General features: G+C 36.1%; 1 protein-coding gene across 1 annotated transcript; it reads left to right on the top strand.

Moving 5' to 3' along the window:
* The first annotated feature begins 15,561 nt into the window (after nucleotides 1-15,561).
* Nucleotides 15,562-17,736, top strand: LOC149414271 (uncharacterized). Its single transcript, XM_089643642.1, has 3 exons — nucleotides 15,562-15,751; nucleotides 15,877-16,066; nucleotides 16,626-17,736. Exons 2-3 carry the CDS (start codon nucleotides 15,916-15,918, stop codon nucleotides 17,354-17,356), a joined length of 882 nt encoding a protein of 293 aa, XP_089499768.1. The 5' UTR covers nucleotides 15,562-15,751; nucleotides 15,877-15,915; the 3' UTR covers nucleotides 17,357-17,736.
* The last annotated feature ends 404 nt before the right edge of the window (nucleotides 17,737-18,140 follow it).

The raw sequence follows: 18,140 nt of genomic DNA, 5'->3' as shown, positions 1-18,140 counted from the left end.
CCTGACATAACCTCTCCGTCGAATCAGGAAATTCGCAGTTCGCACGCCGATCGACGAAAGCGACATATAATAAATTATTGTAAAATAAGCTCACGTCGATTTCCAAAAATGTCGAAAGCAAAGGCGGCAAGGACCAACACCAGGGCAGGGAACGAGAAGAGAGCACGAGAGCTGGCGAGAGCAAACCAGATTACCCAGGAAAACAATTGAAAACAATCAACAAACGAACAAACTAGAAGCTTCTCTATGTAGGTATCAGTCCGTCCAACTTTATCAAAAAACCGAATGATATTACCATATAAACATACTGAGTTAAAAATATGATTAATTTTGAAAGGGCGAAAATTTGTTTACTTCAAATTCAAATATTGATTATATTTATATTTTAAATATATGTGAAGTATGTTTGCCAAATAAAGTTTTTTTTTTATGTTTCTAAATTTACTAGCACACATGACGATATGAGCTAACATAATAAATAAGAAATGCATTATTAGGCTGCTTATGTCATGGCTGTCAAAGGGAACACGGAACTTAGTTGGTAGCTCCGTAATTAAAATGACCCCCTCTCCTTTTTACGGCGGAGAGGGGGACGCATAACTTTTCAAATATCGCGTCGGGAGCGGTTACGTAAAATAAATTCGGTTAGCGAAGTTCAGAACCACACTTATAGCGCGTTATCTTTTTACGTGTGTCGGGTCTGTATGGGATTGTATGGCGAGCGCTATTGTGCTTTATATTATCTGTTGATGTGAGTTTTGCGTGTGGCAGCACCATTATGATTAAGTGTGGGCGTGGCGACGATATGTGCTCTCCTACCTGCGGCAGAAGAAAGGGTCAGAACAATTTACGGAGCGCCTTAATTACGTGATAGATCCCATACAAATAAATGATATTCGGTGGCAGTTCCCCAATTGATCTGACCCCTCTCCTGAGTAAGATTATAGCGTAGTGTGTCACCCCAACATATAATACGTATATGCCACGCCCAAATTATGCTCGATATAGCGTGATGTGTCTCAGGCTTTATGCTAATTCCGGGCGTTCATTGATTGGTTCTTCGATCTCGAATACTTTCTCATTCCCGCATCGCTTCGTCTCTTACTAATTATGGCGAGGGATGATACTGGTTAGTTTTTTATCCCACCGCTCAGGACCACACTAGGACAATATAGAAGACAATACAATAGTGTCCTGTCCGTACTCGGTGAACAGAATCCACTACGCAGGGCAGGACAATGGGACAATACAACAATTTTACTGAAGTTGCTGTCAAAATGGATACACAACGACGCGCGTTACGATTGAACTCTCAAAAAATATTATCTTTTTATCCATTTACGCGACATTATTAGCCAAAATACGAGAAAGAATAATAGAAAATAGAAAGTTTGCACATTACAACAAAAAAATGCCATATTATGATGTACGAGTATATTGAATATAGGTATGTAACTTTTTTTAAGGTTATAAAATAAACAGAAAATACAAAAATAATATGATACAGGGAAAAAAAAAATTTCAGTTACTTGAGGTTTCTCAAATACTGGCTAGCCTGTGTTGAGGCAGAATTTTTCAAGTTACTTCCTAATACCTTTGAACATACCTATACTTGTGTTAAGATGTATTCGCTCAATAATGTGGTTATTTCAATAACTGCGAATTTGGGTGAATGCACCGGTAAAGGCCCTATTCTTATTTTTGATCCAAGTTTTTACATTGTCTTTGAATTTTTTTTGTGAATCACATTGTTTTATATTGTCTGGAAGAATATTGTAGAGTCTTGTCGCAAAAGTATTTAAAGTTTCGTTGGCCAAAGTATGCGTTATCGGTATTTGTAGTAAGTTTTTGTTGTTGCTTCGTGTACATCATGCATTTGAACTTTTTTCGTAGTTATTATGTATATTTGTGTTTTGTGTACATATGAGTTAGGATAGTTTTTGCATATAGCTGCCGAACATCAAAAACATTCATAATATTGGAGATTAGGTTCGAGTCTGTAATTATAGGTAGCCTAAGAATTATTTTTAAAATTGTTTTCTGAGTCTTTATGATTGGGTCTAGTGCAGATGAAGTGCCGCCTCCCGTATTTAATAATAGATTGGCAGACAGCAAAATAAATCATTTTCAGGTGTTGAAAGCCGAGAAAGTTTCGTATGATTCTGAAAAAGTGCATGGTTTTTCTTATTTTGTTTGCAATTATTTGAGTATGAAGATTCTATTTGAGATATGGATCAATGGTGAGGCCAATCATGGAGGCCAATGATGGATCAATCTGAGTGGAGCGCTCAATGTTGTATGGCATCGTTAAGAGGTTGACCAGTAATATTAATGCTTGATGTGACATATTTAGTTTTCTCGGTGTTCAGTGTGAGCGTATTTATATCCAACCACTTTTTTACCATGCCCGTTATATCCGTTTCAGTCCGTTATGTCCGTTTCAGCTTTTTCATAGACAGCTAGCAGGTATCAGCTTCAAACAGTAAGAAGGCAAAACTAACGATTTTCCCCTGAATATTAATGTTGCATACGTCGTTAATATACAACAGGAACAAATACGGACCTAATATGCTTCCTTGTAGTATACCGTAGTTAGATGAACAAGTCTTATTTATTTGAACTTGTTAAAATTAAAGTAGCTTTTAAAAATTAAGTTCGTTTCCCGTTATACCGATTTGTTCAAGTTTGTTTATTAATTTACTATGTGATATTTTATCAAAGGCTTTGGAAAGATCTAAGAAGATTGAAATACATTTTTTTTCTTTTATCAAGGCGTATGAAATCTGTGACAGCGGCAATAGCGTCCGAGGTACTAGTGTTTTCTTGAAACCCGTATTGATTTTCTGATATCAGTTTATGGCTCACGAGGAATCTAACAGCTGTGAGTTGATGAATTTTTCAAATACTTTCGATAGGCTTGTTAGTAGGGTTATTGGTCGGTAATTATTTATGTCTGTCTTGTTTCATGATTTATATATAGGAATAACGATACCTTGTTTAAGGTTTGAGGGGAAGTGGCCCTGAGTGATACTAAGGTTTATTAAATGTTCTAGGGGCAAATCACAGACATAGGAATTAATAGACGAGAAGATAATGGCGAGGGGTAAAATCAACTGTTGAAGAACGAAGGGGGTGAAGCTGACTGTGATTCGTCAATTTTTTTTTTTATTTTTTTTATAGTGAATACCTCACAAGAGTCCCAACTGCTCCCGTCTGGAGCCAGTGAGACTATGGCATCCCCAATTGGGGGATGTTGTGAGGCTGAAGGTAAGTGGGGAAGGGAAAGAGGAAGGTGGGGAAGTACCTGGCTATTCAGATCTAGTCACTAAACACGGCTAAAGCCATTTGGAGCAACGTTTCAATTCTGAATGGTGGTCTTACACCAGGGCGATACTGGTAGTATCTTCCACTCTGGAACGTGCCGCAAATATACTATATATTATTTTAAATTAATTAATTGTGAAATAACACAAATTAATCAAATAAAATTTATGTGCACACGCCGGGTTCGAACCCGCGACCTTCGGAATGGCAGTCCAATGCGTTACCACTGGACTATGCCGGCCGTCAAATCAATCAATCTGACAGTAAATAGGCATCTCGCATTATAATATCACCATTTACTTCTTAAAAGTAAAATCTGCTTTTGAATGAATAGACATTTTTACATGGGAGCGCAAATTACTCGCCACGTTATGAACAAATTTGCGAAGTCCAAATTCGGCAAAAAAATTCGGTTCTTTTTTCAGAGTCGAATATTTCGTTTAAGTATTTAGTTAAGACACTTTTATAAATGTTCATAATTTACTTCCCAGCAACCAACCAGCTTTGTGTTTCGCGTCCAGACGTTTCTCGATGTGATAGTACCTATATGTTTCTACAACTGATCCATATTATACGATGTGAATATGCTTAAAATAAAGTAAAATAATGCTTATATATGGAATGTAATACGACAATTGGGTTTATTTTCTTTTCACATCTATTTTTACAAGTTTTCATATCACAAGTCAACATTTTGCCGTGTTATTTCGTAAAATGAACCGATGATGCCTCGACCATAGTTCGCACAAGAATGATGACGTCACGTTTTCAAATTTCACTTGAGGCCATACGCGAGCACAGCCGGCTCCAATGGAACCGGTATGGGGAGTGGGGAATAATACGCTTTTAATCACTTAGGGCAGGTCTACTAATATTCATATGTCTATGGGGCAAAGCAATTTCCGTAGACAGCGTTTTCAAGATCTTGGTTGTTATTCCATCAACCCCGGCTGAAGAAGTGATTTTTAGGGAATTGATTATTTTTAGAATCTCTTCCCTCGACACTGTTTAGAAATTGAGTCTTCTGTTGGAGTATTGAAGTCCTACTTCAGTATGTTGAACATTCCCATAATTTGGTAGACGAGAAGAAAGATTTGAACAAAAATTAATAAAGAAATTATTGATGTAATCCGCAACGAGCTTAGGATTTTTTGAGGTGTCAATAATTTTTCCATCAATGCAGAGTTTTTCGTATGTCCTGTTTGCCTTTGGTATTTTTAGTATTTGTGGCTTTTCTGAGAATTTGCCATATTTTTTTGGGATCATTATTGCTTCCTTCCATTTTGTCTCAACAGTAGATTTCTTTTGCCTTTCTTATGACTTCACCGCACGTAGTTTGTATATTTTATAGATGTTTAATGAGATTATGTCGTAAGGATTGTCTTTCACTTTTTTTGTGTAGTGCATTTCTTCTGCGAATGCAGTAAATGATTGAATGACTTATCCACGATTTCAAGGGTTTAATTATGCTTGGAATTTTTTGACAAGATTATGGTATTATTATTTAATTCAGTTTTCAAAAAGTCAACAAAATATCTCCACGCATCATCTGAGTTTTTTTTTATTTGTAAGAGCTCTTGCCAAGATTTATTTTTAATTGGGTTTTTAAATTTTCAAAATTGATATATTATTGTATATAATTGACTGATCTCTTCTATTTTTAATTTTAATTATTCCATTGAATTTTAACATGTTCAGGTAGTCGTGACATTGGTGATGTGGAATACTGTCTTGTCAAAACGCGTTTATTTGTATTTCCCAATCATGCATTGGTGCTGCAAGTTGCTTGGAGCATTTTACATTAAAATACCGGTAGAACAATGACAAAATTCCCACCTGACTCCAGTGCTCTAAAGATTGCAACCCGCTTGCTTAAATAGAGGAATCTAACAAAAGACCGCCCGTCTCTGCGCAGTCAAGATTTTTTCAATTATGTTGGGGCTCCAGGCCAGAGGTGGTTGCCAAATTCAATAGTAGGGCGCAGGATAAGAAGTTGTGTGATATTATACGTGTACGGTATTATTTAATTCTACCACGGAGCAGTTAGTACTAGTTATATAATGTGACTTGTACCCAGAGTTGCTCGGTGTTATAAATTGATTGGATTAATGTTTTTAGATTGTGAATTCTAGTATACCTGAAAACTGGATATATTTTTTAAGTGGAACTAAGTAATATTGTTAAGTCTTCCTTGGGCGACCCCGACTTCCTCCACCATTCAAACCACGCTCTTAACACTTCTGACACCAATAAGAACAAACTTACGAAATCGATCCAGCGGTTTGTGAGTATATAGGGGACAAACAATAAAATAAACTAAATTAAATTACTGTATAAATATGAAAAGAATATAATTTATAAAACGTATATTTTAACAAAATTATAAAAAAGAACAATAATTCTTTTTGAGGTTATATTGTTTGCGGTTCATCGCTAAGTGATGCAGGATGCTCAATTTTTGTGCGAACCGCACAGTCTTAACTTTCCGTAGCCAGTGGATCTACCTAACTAATGCCACACGGCGAAAATGAAAATCGGCATATGAGGGCTGAAAAAACGGTAGATTGGTGACAAATTCGGCAGATTTGTGATAAAAATCGGTAGATTGGTGATAAAAATTGGTAGATTGGTTTCAAACATCGGTAGATTGGTGATAAAAGTTGGTAGATGGGTGTCAAACATCGGCAGATTGGTGTAAAAAATCCGTACATTGGTGAAAAAAATCGGTAGTTGGATTAACGTTGGATTTAATATAAAATCGAGCTTTCCGAGTCAACTTGAAATTTCTGTAGAAATGGCATTACTGGATCTACGGTATCAGTGGTTAGGTTAATGTAGCGAGGCATATGAAGGTGGGGAAGGGAAGGAGATGGGGAAGAGGAATTTTGGGAAGTACCTAGCTGAACATATCTAAAGTCAACAAAACATTGACTTAACAAACTTTGGAAGTGCGGTCAAGAAATACCGATTTGACATCTTGGCATTTCCGCCGGGAGAAAAACCAATGAAATTGAATATCTGTTCAAGAAACATTTTCGATATTTCAAAATGCATGACCATGACCAATTTCACAAAAAGTAAGATCAAAATGAGCTTATTTCGAATATACAGACATGACTACAACACACTCCTATCGATGTATCTCTTCAGTGTGGCTGATCAAAAGTGTGCACGAGCATAATATGCCTCTTCAAACTACCCTTCTGCGTAAAATCAGAAGTACACAGGGTGCACGCAAAAAGTTTTTCTCCACTGTGCGCAAGTATATGCCTATTGAGGTCACATTTCCGTGCAAAAACCAAACTGCACTTTTCGCACGAAAAACATTTATCTCTCGTGTGCGTGTAAATATGTCTATCCAGGTGACTTTTGCGAGAAAATACAAAACCGCACTGGGCGCACGAAAATGGTTTTTCTTGCGAGTGCTTCAGCGCGTGTCTGACAAGATCGCATTTCCTCACGAAGGCTGAAGTGCAATGAGCGCACGGGAATGGTTTTTCTCCGCGGTGCTTGAGAATATGCCAGTTTAAATAGCGCCTCCGCGTAAACGCAGAGTTGCATTGTGAACAGGCGAAGGGTTTTTCCCCACTGTGTTTGAGTAGATGCACGTTCAAACTACTTCTTTGTGTATACGCCGAACCACACTCAGCACATACAAATTGTTTGTTTCCCGAATGAGCTTTTATATGGGTTCTTAGGCTGCTTTTCGTAGTAAACGTAGAATTGCACTGAACGCATATAAATCGCTCTTCACTTTTGGGTTTTGTGGCAGTTTTCTTGAATCGTTTTTTGAACTCTGTTACATCAGGAGAATCAATGAGTTGGATTTCAAATTCTTCAGTCTCATTTTCTGGGTGTGTGTCTGTAACAAAAATCATGTTTTATTTTATTTTTTTATTTATTTTATTGATAAAACTTGTGTACATAACATAATAATTAGGTTTTACAAGGGGTTATCTTGTTTCTCACAATTTATAGTGCTCTTCCATCAAAAGCATTTGCTTCTGGATGGAAAAGAAAAACAATATCAGTTTAACAATATATTATGGTGCAAATCAAATTTATTGAAATAGTATAAATTTAGTTTATTGTTATGCTCTCGTCCAGGCTGTCACCCAATGGCAAAGCACGCCCTTACATAATAGATGGAGATTTTAACTCAAGCTACCTTAATACAAGAAGTGCTAAATGTTCATATTATTTTTAATTTATTATACTGTACCATAGCTATATTCCAGTGAAATAAATAATATTAATTTATATAATAAATCAAAACGAAACATGAAACAGAACAAGACACAGAAAAAAAGGGTAACGGTCTCAAAAGGATCTCTATTTTACCGGGACATCGCCTCAAGTAACTCGGCCATTGGGACCTAATTATCACACATCATTTGCAATATGTATAATACTGATAGCTCCTTAGAGCTGACTCCATTAAAATATCCGTAGAATAGACTCAGCATGCCCACGTTGCATCTGTGCATAAGAGATGGCAATCGGTCTGTTAACATTGGATTGTCAATCAGATGGACCGCCCTTCTTTACCCAGAATCAAGTAGGGTTATAAACTAAGCCCAGAGGTGGCTTCCGAATTCAACTGTTGGGCATACTTGCGATTTGTATAGGATTAGCAGCTGGTCAGTATTGAAGAATCTGCCAGTCCTGTACAAGACGTGTAGAGTGATTTTAAATTGATTAAATAAGTATCGGCCAAAACTAGAACCGAAGTCGAAATTCGATTTCGGTTTCAGTTGAAAATCTAATCAAAGTGAGTCATTAGTTTCTACTTTTAATTTATAAAATTTCTGTAAAAGTAGCATTTGAAAATTCTAAAAATTGATTTATGAAATTGAGTATCAAATTTGAAATATGCTACACATATAATATATATTATGTCAATGGCTTAGCGAACTTGTGTTAAGTGCAATTTGAAAATTCAATTAATATGTTTTGGTTATTATACTGTTAAAATATATTATTTAAATTTAATTTTGCGAATCTTTTGCGCGGTTTTATTTTGATTACTGTATAATAATGACTAGCCATTTAATAGAGAAAAGTTCGAAATTTTAAAATTGGAAATTCATATGTCATACGGCATATATTCTGGTCTAGTAATGTGTAATTTCTATCACCTAAGAAATTCTAAAAATATAGTACTATAGGATTCATGTGTCTTATACTGATTTATAAATGTGGAAATTCTAACTATACAATTGTAAATGTTCTCCAAAATGCCCTGGAAAGAATCCCAGACTTGTGATATCCCGAGAGAAACCATTCATCTGTTCTGAATGCAATTACTAATGTTAGCCAAATTGACCCTGGAAAAAATTACATCTTCACGATTCTTTTAAGGATAAAAAAAACTATCCTGTCACTTCGAATACAATCGACAATGTTCTCAAAATTTGTTTTGACACCATCGTCATTCCATTGTAAGAATATTATGTACTAAATACACAATTTGGCTGTCCTGAAACGGGAATCCTTCCCAGTTGGACAGACAAAGTTTCATTTCGTTTTGTATTGTTTGTAATTTATATATATATATAAAATAAATAAAAATATATACTGTCAAATTACCCGTCTGGTAAATTTCTTTTTCAAATATTTTGTGTTTGTATGTAGTATTACTATATGTTTGCTTCACTCAAATGTAAATTTTTAATCTCAATACAGACTTAGTCCTAGTGAGGTTGATTTTTATGAGAAAAAACATGACTTATGTGTAGTAAGATGATATAAATAAAAAATAAATAAATAATATGAACACTCCAGGTTATTTTTATTGTATGTTGTAAAGCAACAAAATGAATATCCGTTCTAGATGTAAAATGCAGTGTAAATTTCTCAAGAAAAATCTATTTGAAAAGTAATCTTGATAAATGCTTTTCTAAATACGCAATTATTTTTACTTAAAATTGCTCTCAATATATGTGCGCTACTTGCGGGCTTGTTCGATTCAATTCTGGTTGCATTACTATCTGTAACCAAAAACGTTGTGCATACATAATTCCCAATAATACCTTTGCATTGGTGGTCATTACTTGTGTACTCAAGACATTCAGACTTTATGCCAGAGAAAGATATTTCAATTTGTGGGTAAAGTCTTCCACATTTCTCGTAATCGGTGCATTCCGAATCGGGTTCTCTCTTGTCTGGTTTAACATCCATTACACACGGAAAGATCGTCTACCCTAGAACGAATGACATATTAATGTATATTTTTATACGACAGTGGAATCGAAAATACTTAGGGTCAGTTGTTTTACAGTTTCATTAAATTCAAATGTAACATTGTCATGAAATGACAGTTGAAAGGTCCTCCGTTTCAGCTGAACTAATAGTGACCAGCAGAAGACGACAACTATAATGTTGTTAAGCTTGTGAACGTTTTACAATTTGATAGACATCTGAAACTCACCTGCAAAATATTCACTGCTAAATAATTTAATGAGTAGGTACATTTATACCTCAATAGAGACATATTAAAAACATCAATCACATTAACAACAGAGTCACCAATGGTGCGTAATGTCTAAATAGTATAAAATGAAGTCGTTATCCGCGTCTGTCTGTTTGTGCTCTTAGTTCTTCTAAACTTCGCCACGGATTTTGATAGGGTTTTCACTATCATTTAGAATTTTTTTTTCCGGAAGGTTTATGTATAAAATACATACACGTTATATTTGTAGAAAGTAGATGTTTTTTAATCAAGTCGTAAAAATATATTTCGGGGGCTTAGATTGCTAACGCTAATAGTGAAAACCCTATCAAAATCCGTGGCGTGGTTTAGAAAAACTAAGCGCACAAACAGACGTGGATAACGACTTTATTTTATACAATGTATTTAGAAATACCAATGTATTATCACGATTACGAATTTACTAAAAGTTATCAGGAAACGTCCTGTAATCCTGTTTTTAGTTAATTGTTCTCTGGGATGTTCCGGGATGATTCCGAACGTTCCCGACTATTCCAGAATGATGGATGTTCCGGAATGCTCTCGAATGTTCTGGACTGTTCTAGAAATTTCAAGAGGGCGAAACTTCAAGCCCTTATATCTTCAAAAGCACGCCCTTCAGGTAAAAACGGGAACCTTCTTCATGGATTGGTGACAGAGGGCTACCACACCATATAACTCATTTGATCGTACCGGGACTCGTTTCTAACTTTTAGCGACACACATATTGTACACTTACTTTTATGATATATATTGATATCGAGGTTCCAAAATAAATTTATTTTCTGATAGGACTGGAATATTTGTCATAGTAGGTTAACCTGTTTATTTTAATTTCATCTACCTATTTAAAGGGCAACGATTGCCAGGAATAAATAATGTAATAATTAGTGGTGAACTTATTGTTATTATTAAAGGTATCGTTGCACAGCCAGACATTTTACTCACGCAATATTTTACAAAAACTCGGCCTTTCCCTGTAAGAGCTGTTTTAGACAGGGCGTTTGATTCGCGCATTTTCCGCTCGGTTTAAAATGCTCTGTTATCGAGATGTATGGGAGCTCCCTACTGGTATTCACACAAAACCAGCCTTATTAAGTCCATTCACGAAAACGGACTGTCCTGAAAACGAGCGATTGCTGCAGAACGACGCGTCGGGAATCTCGGTTGGCTGTTTTTACGCGCGTTTCAAGCGCCCTGTCTGAAACAGCTGTAACATCGCGAATATCTCTGAGATTAAGCGTGACATTTTATATATAAACAAAATAAATGTAAGACACACTGGGCTCACGTTCGCAATATATACCATACTACGTTTCCAGGCCGACGTTCACACTTGTTCTACGCACGCAACGCATTGAACCGTATTATTTTGCTACTCAAAGTATGTCTTAGTAAATCTATTTGTTGTTAATTTCTCATTTGAATTGACAAACGAGCGATAAATGTCAATAAACGCCCAAACAAACATAACTTGAAACGCCAAATGAACTCTTTGCCGTTCACCACAGCCGTACTTCTATCACACGTCCCACGCTGATCTGAACGCATAAGATTACGTTGCGTATGACAAGTGTGCAAAGCATCTATTTTCGTAGCTAATATATAGCTTGTAAGATGTCCAAATGTGTTGCCAACGTTGCGTACGTGCTACCGGTGTTTCTTACCTACCCTATCGGGCGCACCCGATCAGACAGGCCAAGGCCTGATCTTTTATTACATTCACCGCACTTTCCAGTACCGTACGTACTGTCTTTAGGAGGCGCATTGAACCACCCTACTCAATTTCTCACCTGACACCTTGGATAGTAGAAGGTGACGTCCATTTTATGTACACCCTTCGTACACAGAGAAACTTACAAGCTACGTGATTGCGATGCGACCATAACTTGATATTATTTCACGTGCAGCCGTGGAATTATTACGACGTGAAGTGACTCCAGCAACGAAGACAGTGATATTGGTCTTCTTCATAAACATAAAAAAACTATCTAAAAGAAGATTTTGGGATCACCCACACAACGAAACAAATATTAATTGTAGGCATAGAGCTACAATTAAATGCGCTACTGCGAACTAATATCTCGTCGAAACTTGTTCCACTATTAGAACGCGATAAGCGGTGTGCGTAAACCGGATTCGGTCGTCTTAGTTAGGATGTTAGGCGAGTTCAGTTGGAGGTAAAAAGGCGGAACCTATTTTTCGCATCATATCTCATCTAAATATAATACATCAATGATTGTGGAGCATTCTTCGCCGAAAAGGAACTACATAATAATGACGTCAAATTGGCCTTTTCCCAACCTCAAACCACGCCTACTCCGCGATAATATTGATGGATGTGATTCTTAGTGTGCCTTATATCACCACGAATACAGGTAATAAGCATAAAAATCGCTTGGCAAACAGAGTCTAAACAAGCTGGATTTTCGCAAAAAATTGGGTTTTATTTATTTTATGAATAATTTTGTAAGAAAGAAAAAAATTAATCACGGAAACGGTTAAAGATAATATTACCCATAAAATTGTATTTTGTATAGTTATTTCTTATATGCGTTGATACATTTCTAGTGAAAAAATACTTTCTTTCGTAGTTTACGTATATATTTTTTAAGTAATTAACAATTTTATTTTAATTCTACTCAAGCGAAACGATAGGAAAAGGTAAGTTTTTATATTCTCACGGCCAAAAGCATTTTTGTTGTTTGTTTTTGGGGTGTTATGCCGTGTTGCGCTAACTCCTTCTTTAGCCGACGTTTCGGACAGCGTTGATGGACACTGCAACGCTGTCCGAAACGTCGGCTAAAGAAGGAGTTAGCGCAACACGGCATAACACCCGATAGGAAAAGGTTTAATTTTTCCAATGCATATTTATTGGTATTTCTAAAGTATTCGTAGATTCTTAGTAAAGATTAATCGAAAAGATTTCACATTAAGCTTCGCCTTAACACTCAAATCATGTTCGGACGCCATCACTGTCAGTAGCGTACAACTGACGTCAAGCCCGTAGCCGACGCATCGGGTCGTGTGCGAACACTAGCAAAATACACTCAAAAGCGACGCGTACAGAAAACTCGAGCCACTTGAAAGTATGCCCGTGTACAACGGTCTAAGACTCATTGCGCCCGAATTCGTCAAATTTTTATAAGGTACGTATTTTAAACTTTATTTGATCGCAATTCTGGATTCCATCACTAAAATATCCGATGCTGATTGAATATGGTTCTAGTGACATTCAGGTGCCTTACCGTATATTATAGTATGAGGTTTTTTTATCCAGTTAAGAATTTTTCCTCTTAAAACACATTAATGTAACGTAAAATCAGTCAAGTAAATACAACCATTAGATGGTAATAGTAATAAGCAGTGGCGGCCAGCTAATATGTGCTCCCGAGCGCCGAACAACCAACAAGATTTCCGACATGGCTAATCACAATACGAAACTTGGTTCGGTTATAATATCTCATTCAAAAGGTACCTACTTATTAAGCGCGCTTAACTTGCAGACCGACTTTGACTTGTGCCTATGTTCGTAGCAGTTCGTTTTCGATTGCGATCCAAAATTTAACTGCTTTGTCGCATATTCTGTGGAACAGTCGAAAGCGTGGGTCCATACCATTACATACTATTCTTTGCAAATAATACCATATCAAGAACGGCGTTCGGAGTTTTACCACCACATCGGAAGGAACGGTTTATTCAGTAGAAAGTTAAACTAAAACGCGTATGTTTGATATTATTGTCGATATCGTTGTTTCAATTTACCATCTGCTATTTTTCAGCGAATGTTACGCTTCTTCGATACAAGCATACAGGATAAAACTTGTCATTAAGAGATGAGTGATGGTCAGATTACTTATTATCAGTTCAGTCAGTACTCGCCGTTGCCAGGCATTGTCTCTTGAATTTAAAACTTTTCTTACTCTGAGAAAGTTTTGAAGTTTAATTGCAGGTTATATCGATCTTGTATATCAATTATTAATAAGGCATATCAATTGCATGTTATACTAATTTATGATTACTTTTGTGTTTGTTCAACGTATAAATTAAGAATGAGTTTGAATGTGGAATACATTAAGAATAATAGGTCGAGTTTTGAAAACAAAGTAATAATAAAAAATGCCGGTCCACCTAAAACCTGAACTGATAATAAAATAACAGTGCAAATCTGGATCGAAGAAGTTTACTCGATCATTTAACAAAACAATGTATAACAAAGCTTGTATCTCTGTGCATGTGATCAATTGAATAGTTTATTTTGTTTTACGTGTTTAATTTACGATGTTGATTAAGTTTGGACAATCAGCGGTGTTACTGATGTAACTCACCTTTCTGAAAAAATCAAAAAACATAATTCTTATCATTTACACTTACAAAAAGTTTTGAGCTTAAAGGTTTTAGGAAAAGTTGACATCAGAATGCAATTGGATTCAGGCTACCGTGCCTAAGTAAACACCATAATGAGCTATTTAATAAAAATCGATACAGGTCAAATTTCCCAGAACATGATTTCAATGTGACGCTTAAAACGTATGACTTCCTAAATAAAGTTCAGTACCTAAAAGGTAAACTCTGTGCAATTTACGCCCGCGACGATTTTTCAAAAGCTAACGGCGCTTTATCAATTTTACAACTTTTTTATAGTACTTGTTTATTAGAAGACTTTCCCGAGACTGTGAAATTACTAAAACTTTTGTGCACCATTCGTGACCTTTGGAATGACCTCAGTTGAAAGCTAAAGATGTTTCTCAACGTTAAAAAGAATAAAATCTTTTAACACGTTGAGCCAGGACAGACTGAACGCACTATCAGTGTTAAGCATTGATAGAGGTCTTTGCTAAACAAAATGAACAGAGAATAGAACTTCTTTATAAATAGGTATGTACCTTTATTTAATTTATTTTATGACTTAATGTTGTAATCCGGTGAACCCCCACATATTTTGACCACCGGCCGCCACTGGTAATAAGGCCAACTGAGCCGCAGTACTAGTTAGTTAAATACATGAAAGGGTATTGTTATAAGCCCTAGCTTATGAAAGAATCCATAAAATCAAAAAAAAAACATATATTATATTATTTTTACCTAATTTTAATGTTCAGAAATTATTATGTTTATGAGCGTTTAAAAACTTAAGTACTTTTTGTTTTATTAGTCAAACATTAAAACAACTTATGATTTCGTCATTAAACGTCGAATTTAATTTATTCTCTTTGTGTACATCCCTATAAAGGTTAGTGATTAATATAGGTAGTTATGAATGGTTATTTCAAACCAGAGTGCCTGCCAGGCACACTGCGCACGAACTAAGGTGGTCCAGAGGTGCGCCCGACGCAGGGTTATAAAAGGATAAATAGTCCCGGGTTACGAATAACCCGACAATATTTGAATTCCTCACACTCAATTCATAATACTTGGTAAATCTTGCTTATGCAACAATGCAACTAGCACAGGATTTAACTAACGATGCGTGCCCCAAACGGGATCCTTAGCTTTGGTCCGCTCGGCTACTATCCGGTCTACCGGAATGCTAAAACTAATATGAATTCAAATAAAACAGAACGTGCAATGATTTATGAATATACTAAACTAACTAACCTGATTAAAAATTTGAACTTGTGTGATGGAGAAGCTGTCAAAAATAATTAACCATAGATTATTCTGCTTAAGATCACCATAGAAAAAATAGTTTTTGTAAAATAAAAATACATTTTCTTTTATCTATGGTAATCGATTACATTTGACAGCTTCGGGGACAATGAAAATGTGTTTTATTTCTAGTGAAAATATTATCGAGCTATCAGACGATTTCAATGTTCAATTTTTCTCAAAAGCTTATCATCAAAAATTTAACCAGTTATTTAGATTAATAGATGCTCTCACCATCGCCCTTGTGAAATAAAACAATTTGCTTGACATGACTTTAACCGTGTTTGGCGACCTGATCTAAATAGCCAGGTATTTCCCAACCTTGCCCGTTTACATCTCCTTCCCTTCCCTATTCCCTTCAGCCATAGTTGCACTGGCTTCAGATAGTTGGTACTCTTCCGCAGTATTCACAAAAATACTATCATTGATTTCAGGTATTGGCGTTACCCTTGATCGTTCCTATAAATTTTGTCATGGACACCACTACTTCAGATGTTTCATTCATAAAAATGGAACCGGTTTGTAATGATAGTAGTGATTTAAACGATAAGATTGAAGAAATGCAAGATAATATTGGAATTATAATAGAGAATTCTAATAATTACTATCCAGACACAGTCGCAGGTAAACGTAAATTACTGCTAAAGTTAATCGTGCTTATTAAAAATACAGGTTTTCACGGCCAAAGAATTATATTGATTTATTTTTGGGTTATCATGCAGTTTGCGCTTCCTCCTTCTTTAGCCAACGTTACGGACAGCGCCATACTGTCCATCATCAGGACAGATATTAAGATTGTGGTGGAGGTGTATGTTTATGCATATGGAAGCAATACCGGTAACGCGCTCCAATCCTCTCAGTGGCTGAATTTCAGTATATAACATACAATGACCAATGTAAAGCGCCTTTTAGAATGAATCGAATTTTTTCGTTGCTTAAAATGGCTTCAGCTGTGTAGATCAAGATCTAAATAACCAGTTACTTCCCCACATTCTTATACCCCATCTTCTAACCCACTACCTTCAGCCTCACAGCTTATCACATTTGGGGATGTGATAGTCTCGATTCTAGAGGGTTGGGACTGTTCTACGGTGTTCAAATAAAAAATAATAATCACAAAATAGCGCTATGTAATGTTATTTCAAATAATTCATTTGATTTTATTTATCCTTTCTGCTTACAGGAAATTCAGCGCAAAAGAAAAAGCGAAACAGTAGAAAAACCCGCCTGTTGTTTCCTTGCCCCAGCTGTAGTTATGTGTGTTCCATGCGATCGATCCTCAAGCGGCACTCAATGATTCACTCCAGAGAAAATCTGTTTCCATGCGGCGAATGTAGCTATTCGTGTTTGAGAAAAACAGACCTAAGAAGACACATGCTCACTCACAGCGGGGAAAAACCTTTCAAGTGTTCCGAGTGTAACTTTACATGTGCACTTAAGACGCACTTGAAAGATCACATATTCAGACACTTGGGAGAAAAACCATTTAAATGTTCGAATTGCAGTTACGCGTCCTCACAAGAATCAAACTTAAAGAAGCACACATTGATTCACACCGGAATCAAACCATTTGGTTGTTCTTATTGCAGTTATTCTTGTACTCAAAATGCCTCACTGAAAAAACATGTTTTGACGCATACAGGTCAAAAGCTATTCGCATGTTCTGAATGTACTTACACGTGTTTAGATACGTTTAAATTAAAGAGGCACGCTCTTATCCACAGCGGAGTTAAACCATTCCCGTGTTTAGATTGCAGCTATTCAACTTCTAGGAAGTGTGACTTGAAAAGACACGCTTTGACTCATACGGGAGAAAAACCATTCTCATGTGCCGAATGTGGTTTTCTGTGTGCAGAAAAGTCTAACTTACGTAAACACATTTTGAGGCATTCTAGGCATAAGTCGCTATCTTGAATGTGTGTTTTCTTGTTCAGGAAAGTCTTAACTACATAAACTGATGCAAACATGTCGGAAGACAATCTTGTTCTGAATCTGATATTATGTGCTCAGATAAGTCCAGGTTGGATAAAATAATATGCTAAAACATTAGAAAGGCAGTGATTTGACTGCTGAAAGCATTTATTCTTCTACTCGTTTTTGTGTAAGTCGGCTCATATGTGGAACGAGTTACCGACATCTGTCTTACCTCCTTCATATATTCCGGGCCTCTACAAGACCCGCATTAATAAATCCCTTCCTACAATCCCTACCTTAACCAGTCTCAACGCTACCCAACAGGGCGTGACATAGTTCCCTGACCTTATACTGTAAAGACAGGGCGCTTTTCTGAGACTTCCCAGATAATAATGAAAATGAGGTTTGTGTTTAAAAGATGTAGTGAAAACCACGAATCAATGTAAAATTTTAATCTTCATCTGTGTTTTATCGCATGCTTATTTTTATTGCATGTTTTCTTTTATTTTACTGCAGAGAGGGTCCGTGAGTTATCAGTAAGCTAGAGTGGTAAAATTGAAAAATTCGACATTACTGGCGTTTGTTGTATGTGAAAAAAAAAATTTTTTGGAAGAAAAATTTTCAGCAACGCCTGTAAAAAATCTTTATACAAAAAATTGAAATTTTGAAAAAAAATATTGCATCAGCTACAACAGCATCAACAATGTACAAGTTTTCAATCTTACCATTATAGCTCACTAAAAACTCAAGGGCCGCCACTGATTTATTGGTAGGTGTTACTTTA

Source organism: Hesperophylax consimilis, chromosome 20 (assembly GCF_061612785.1).
Source record: "Hesperophylax consimilis isolate HC1 chromosome 20, BYU_Hcon_1.0, whole genome shotgun sequence".
Classification (NCBI taxonomy): Eukaryota; Metazoa; Arthropoda; class Insecta; order Trichoptera; family Limnephilidae; genus Hesperophylax; species Hesperophylax consimilis.
This window is presented reverse-complemented; position numbering and strand designations above follow the sequence as displayed.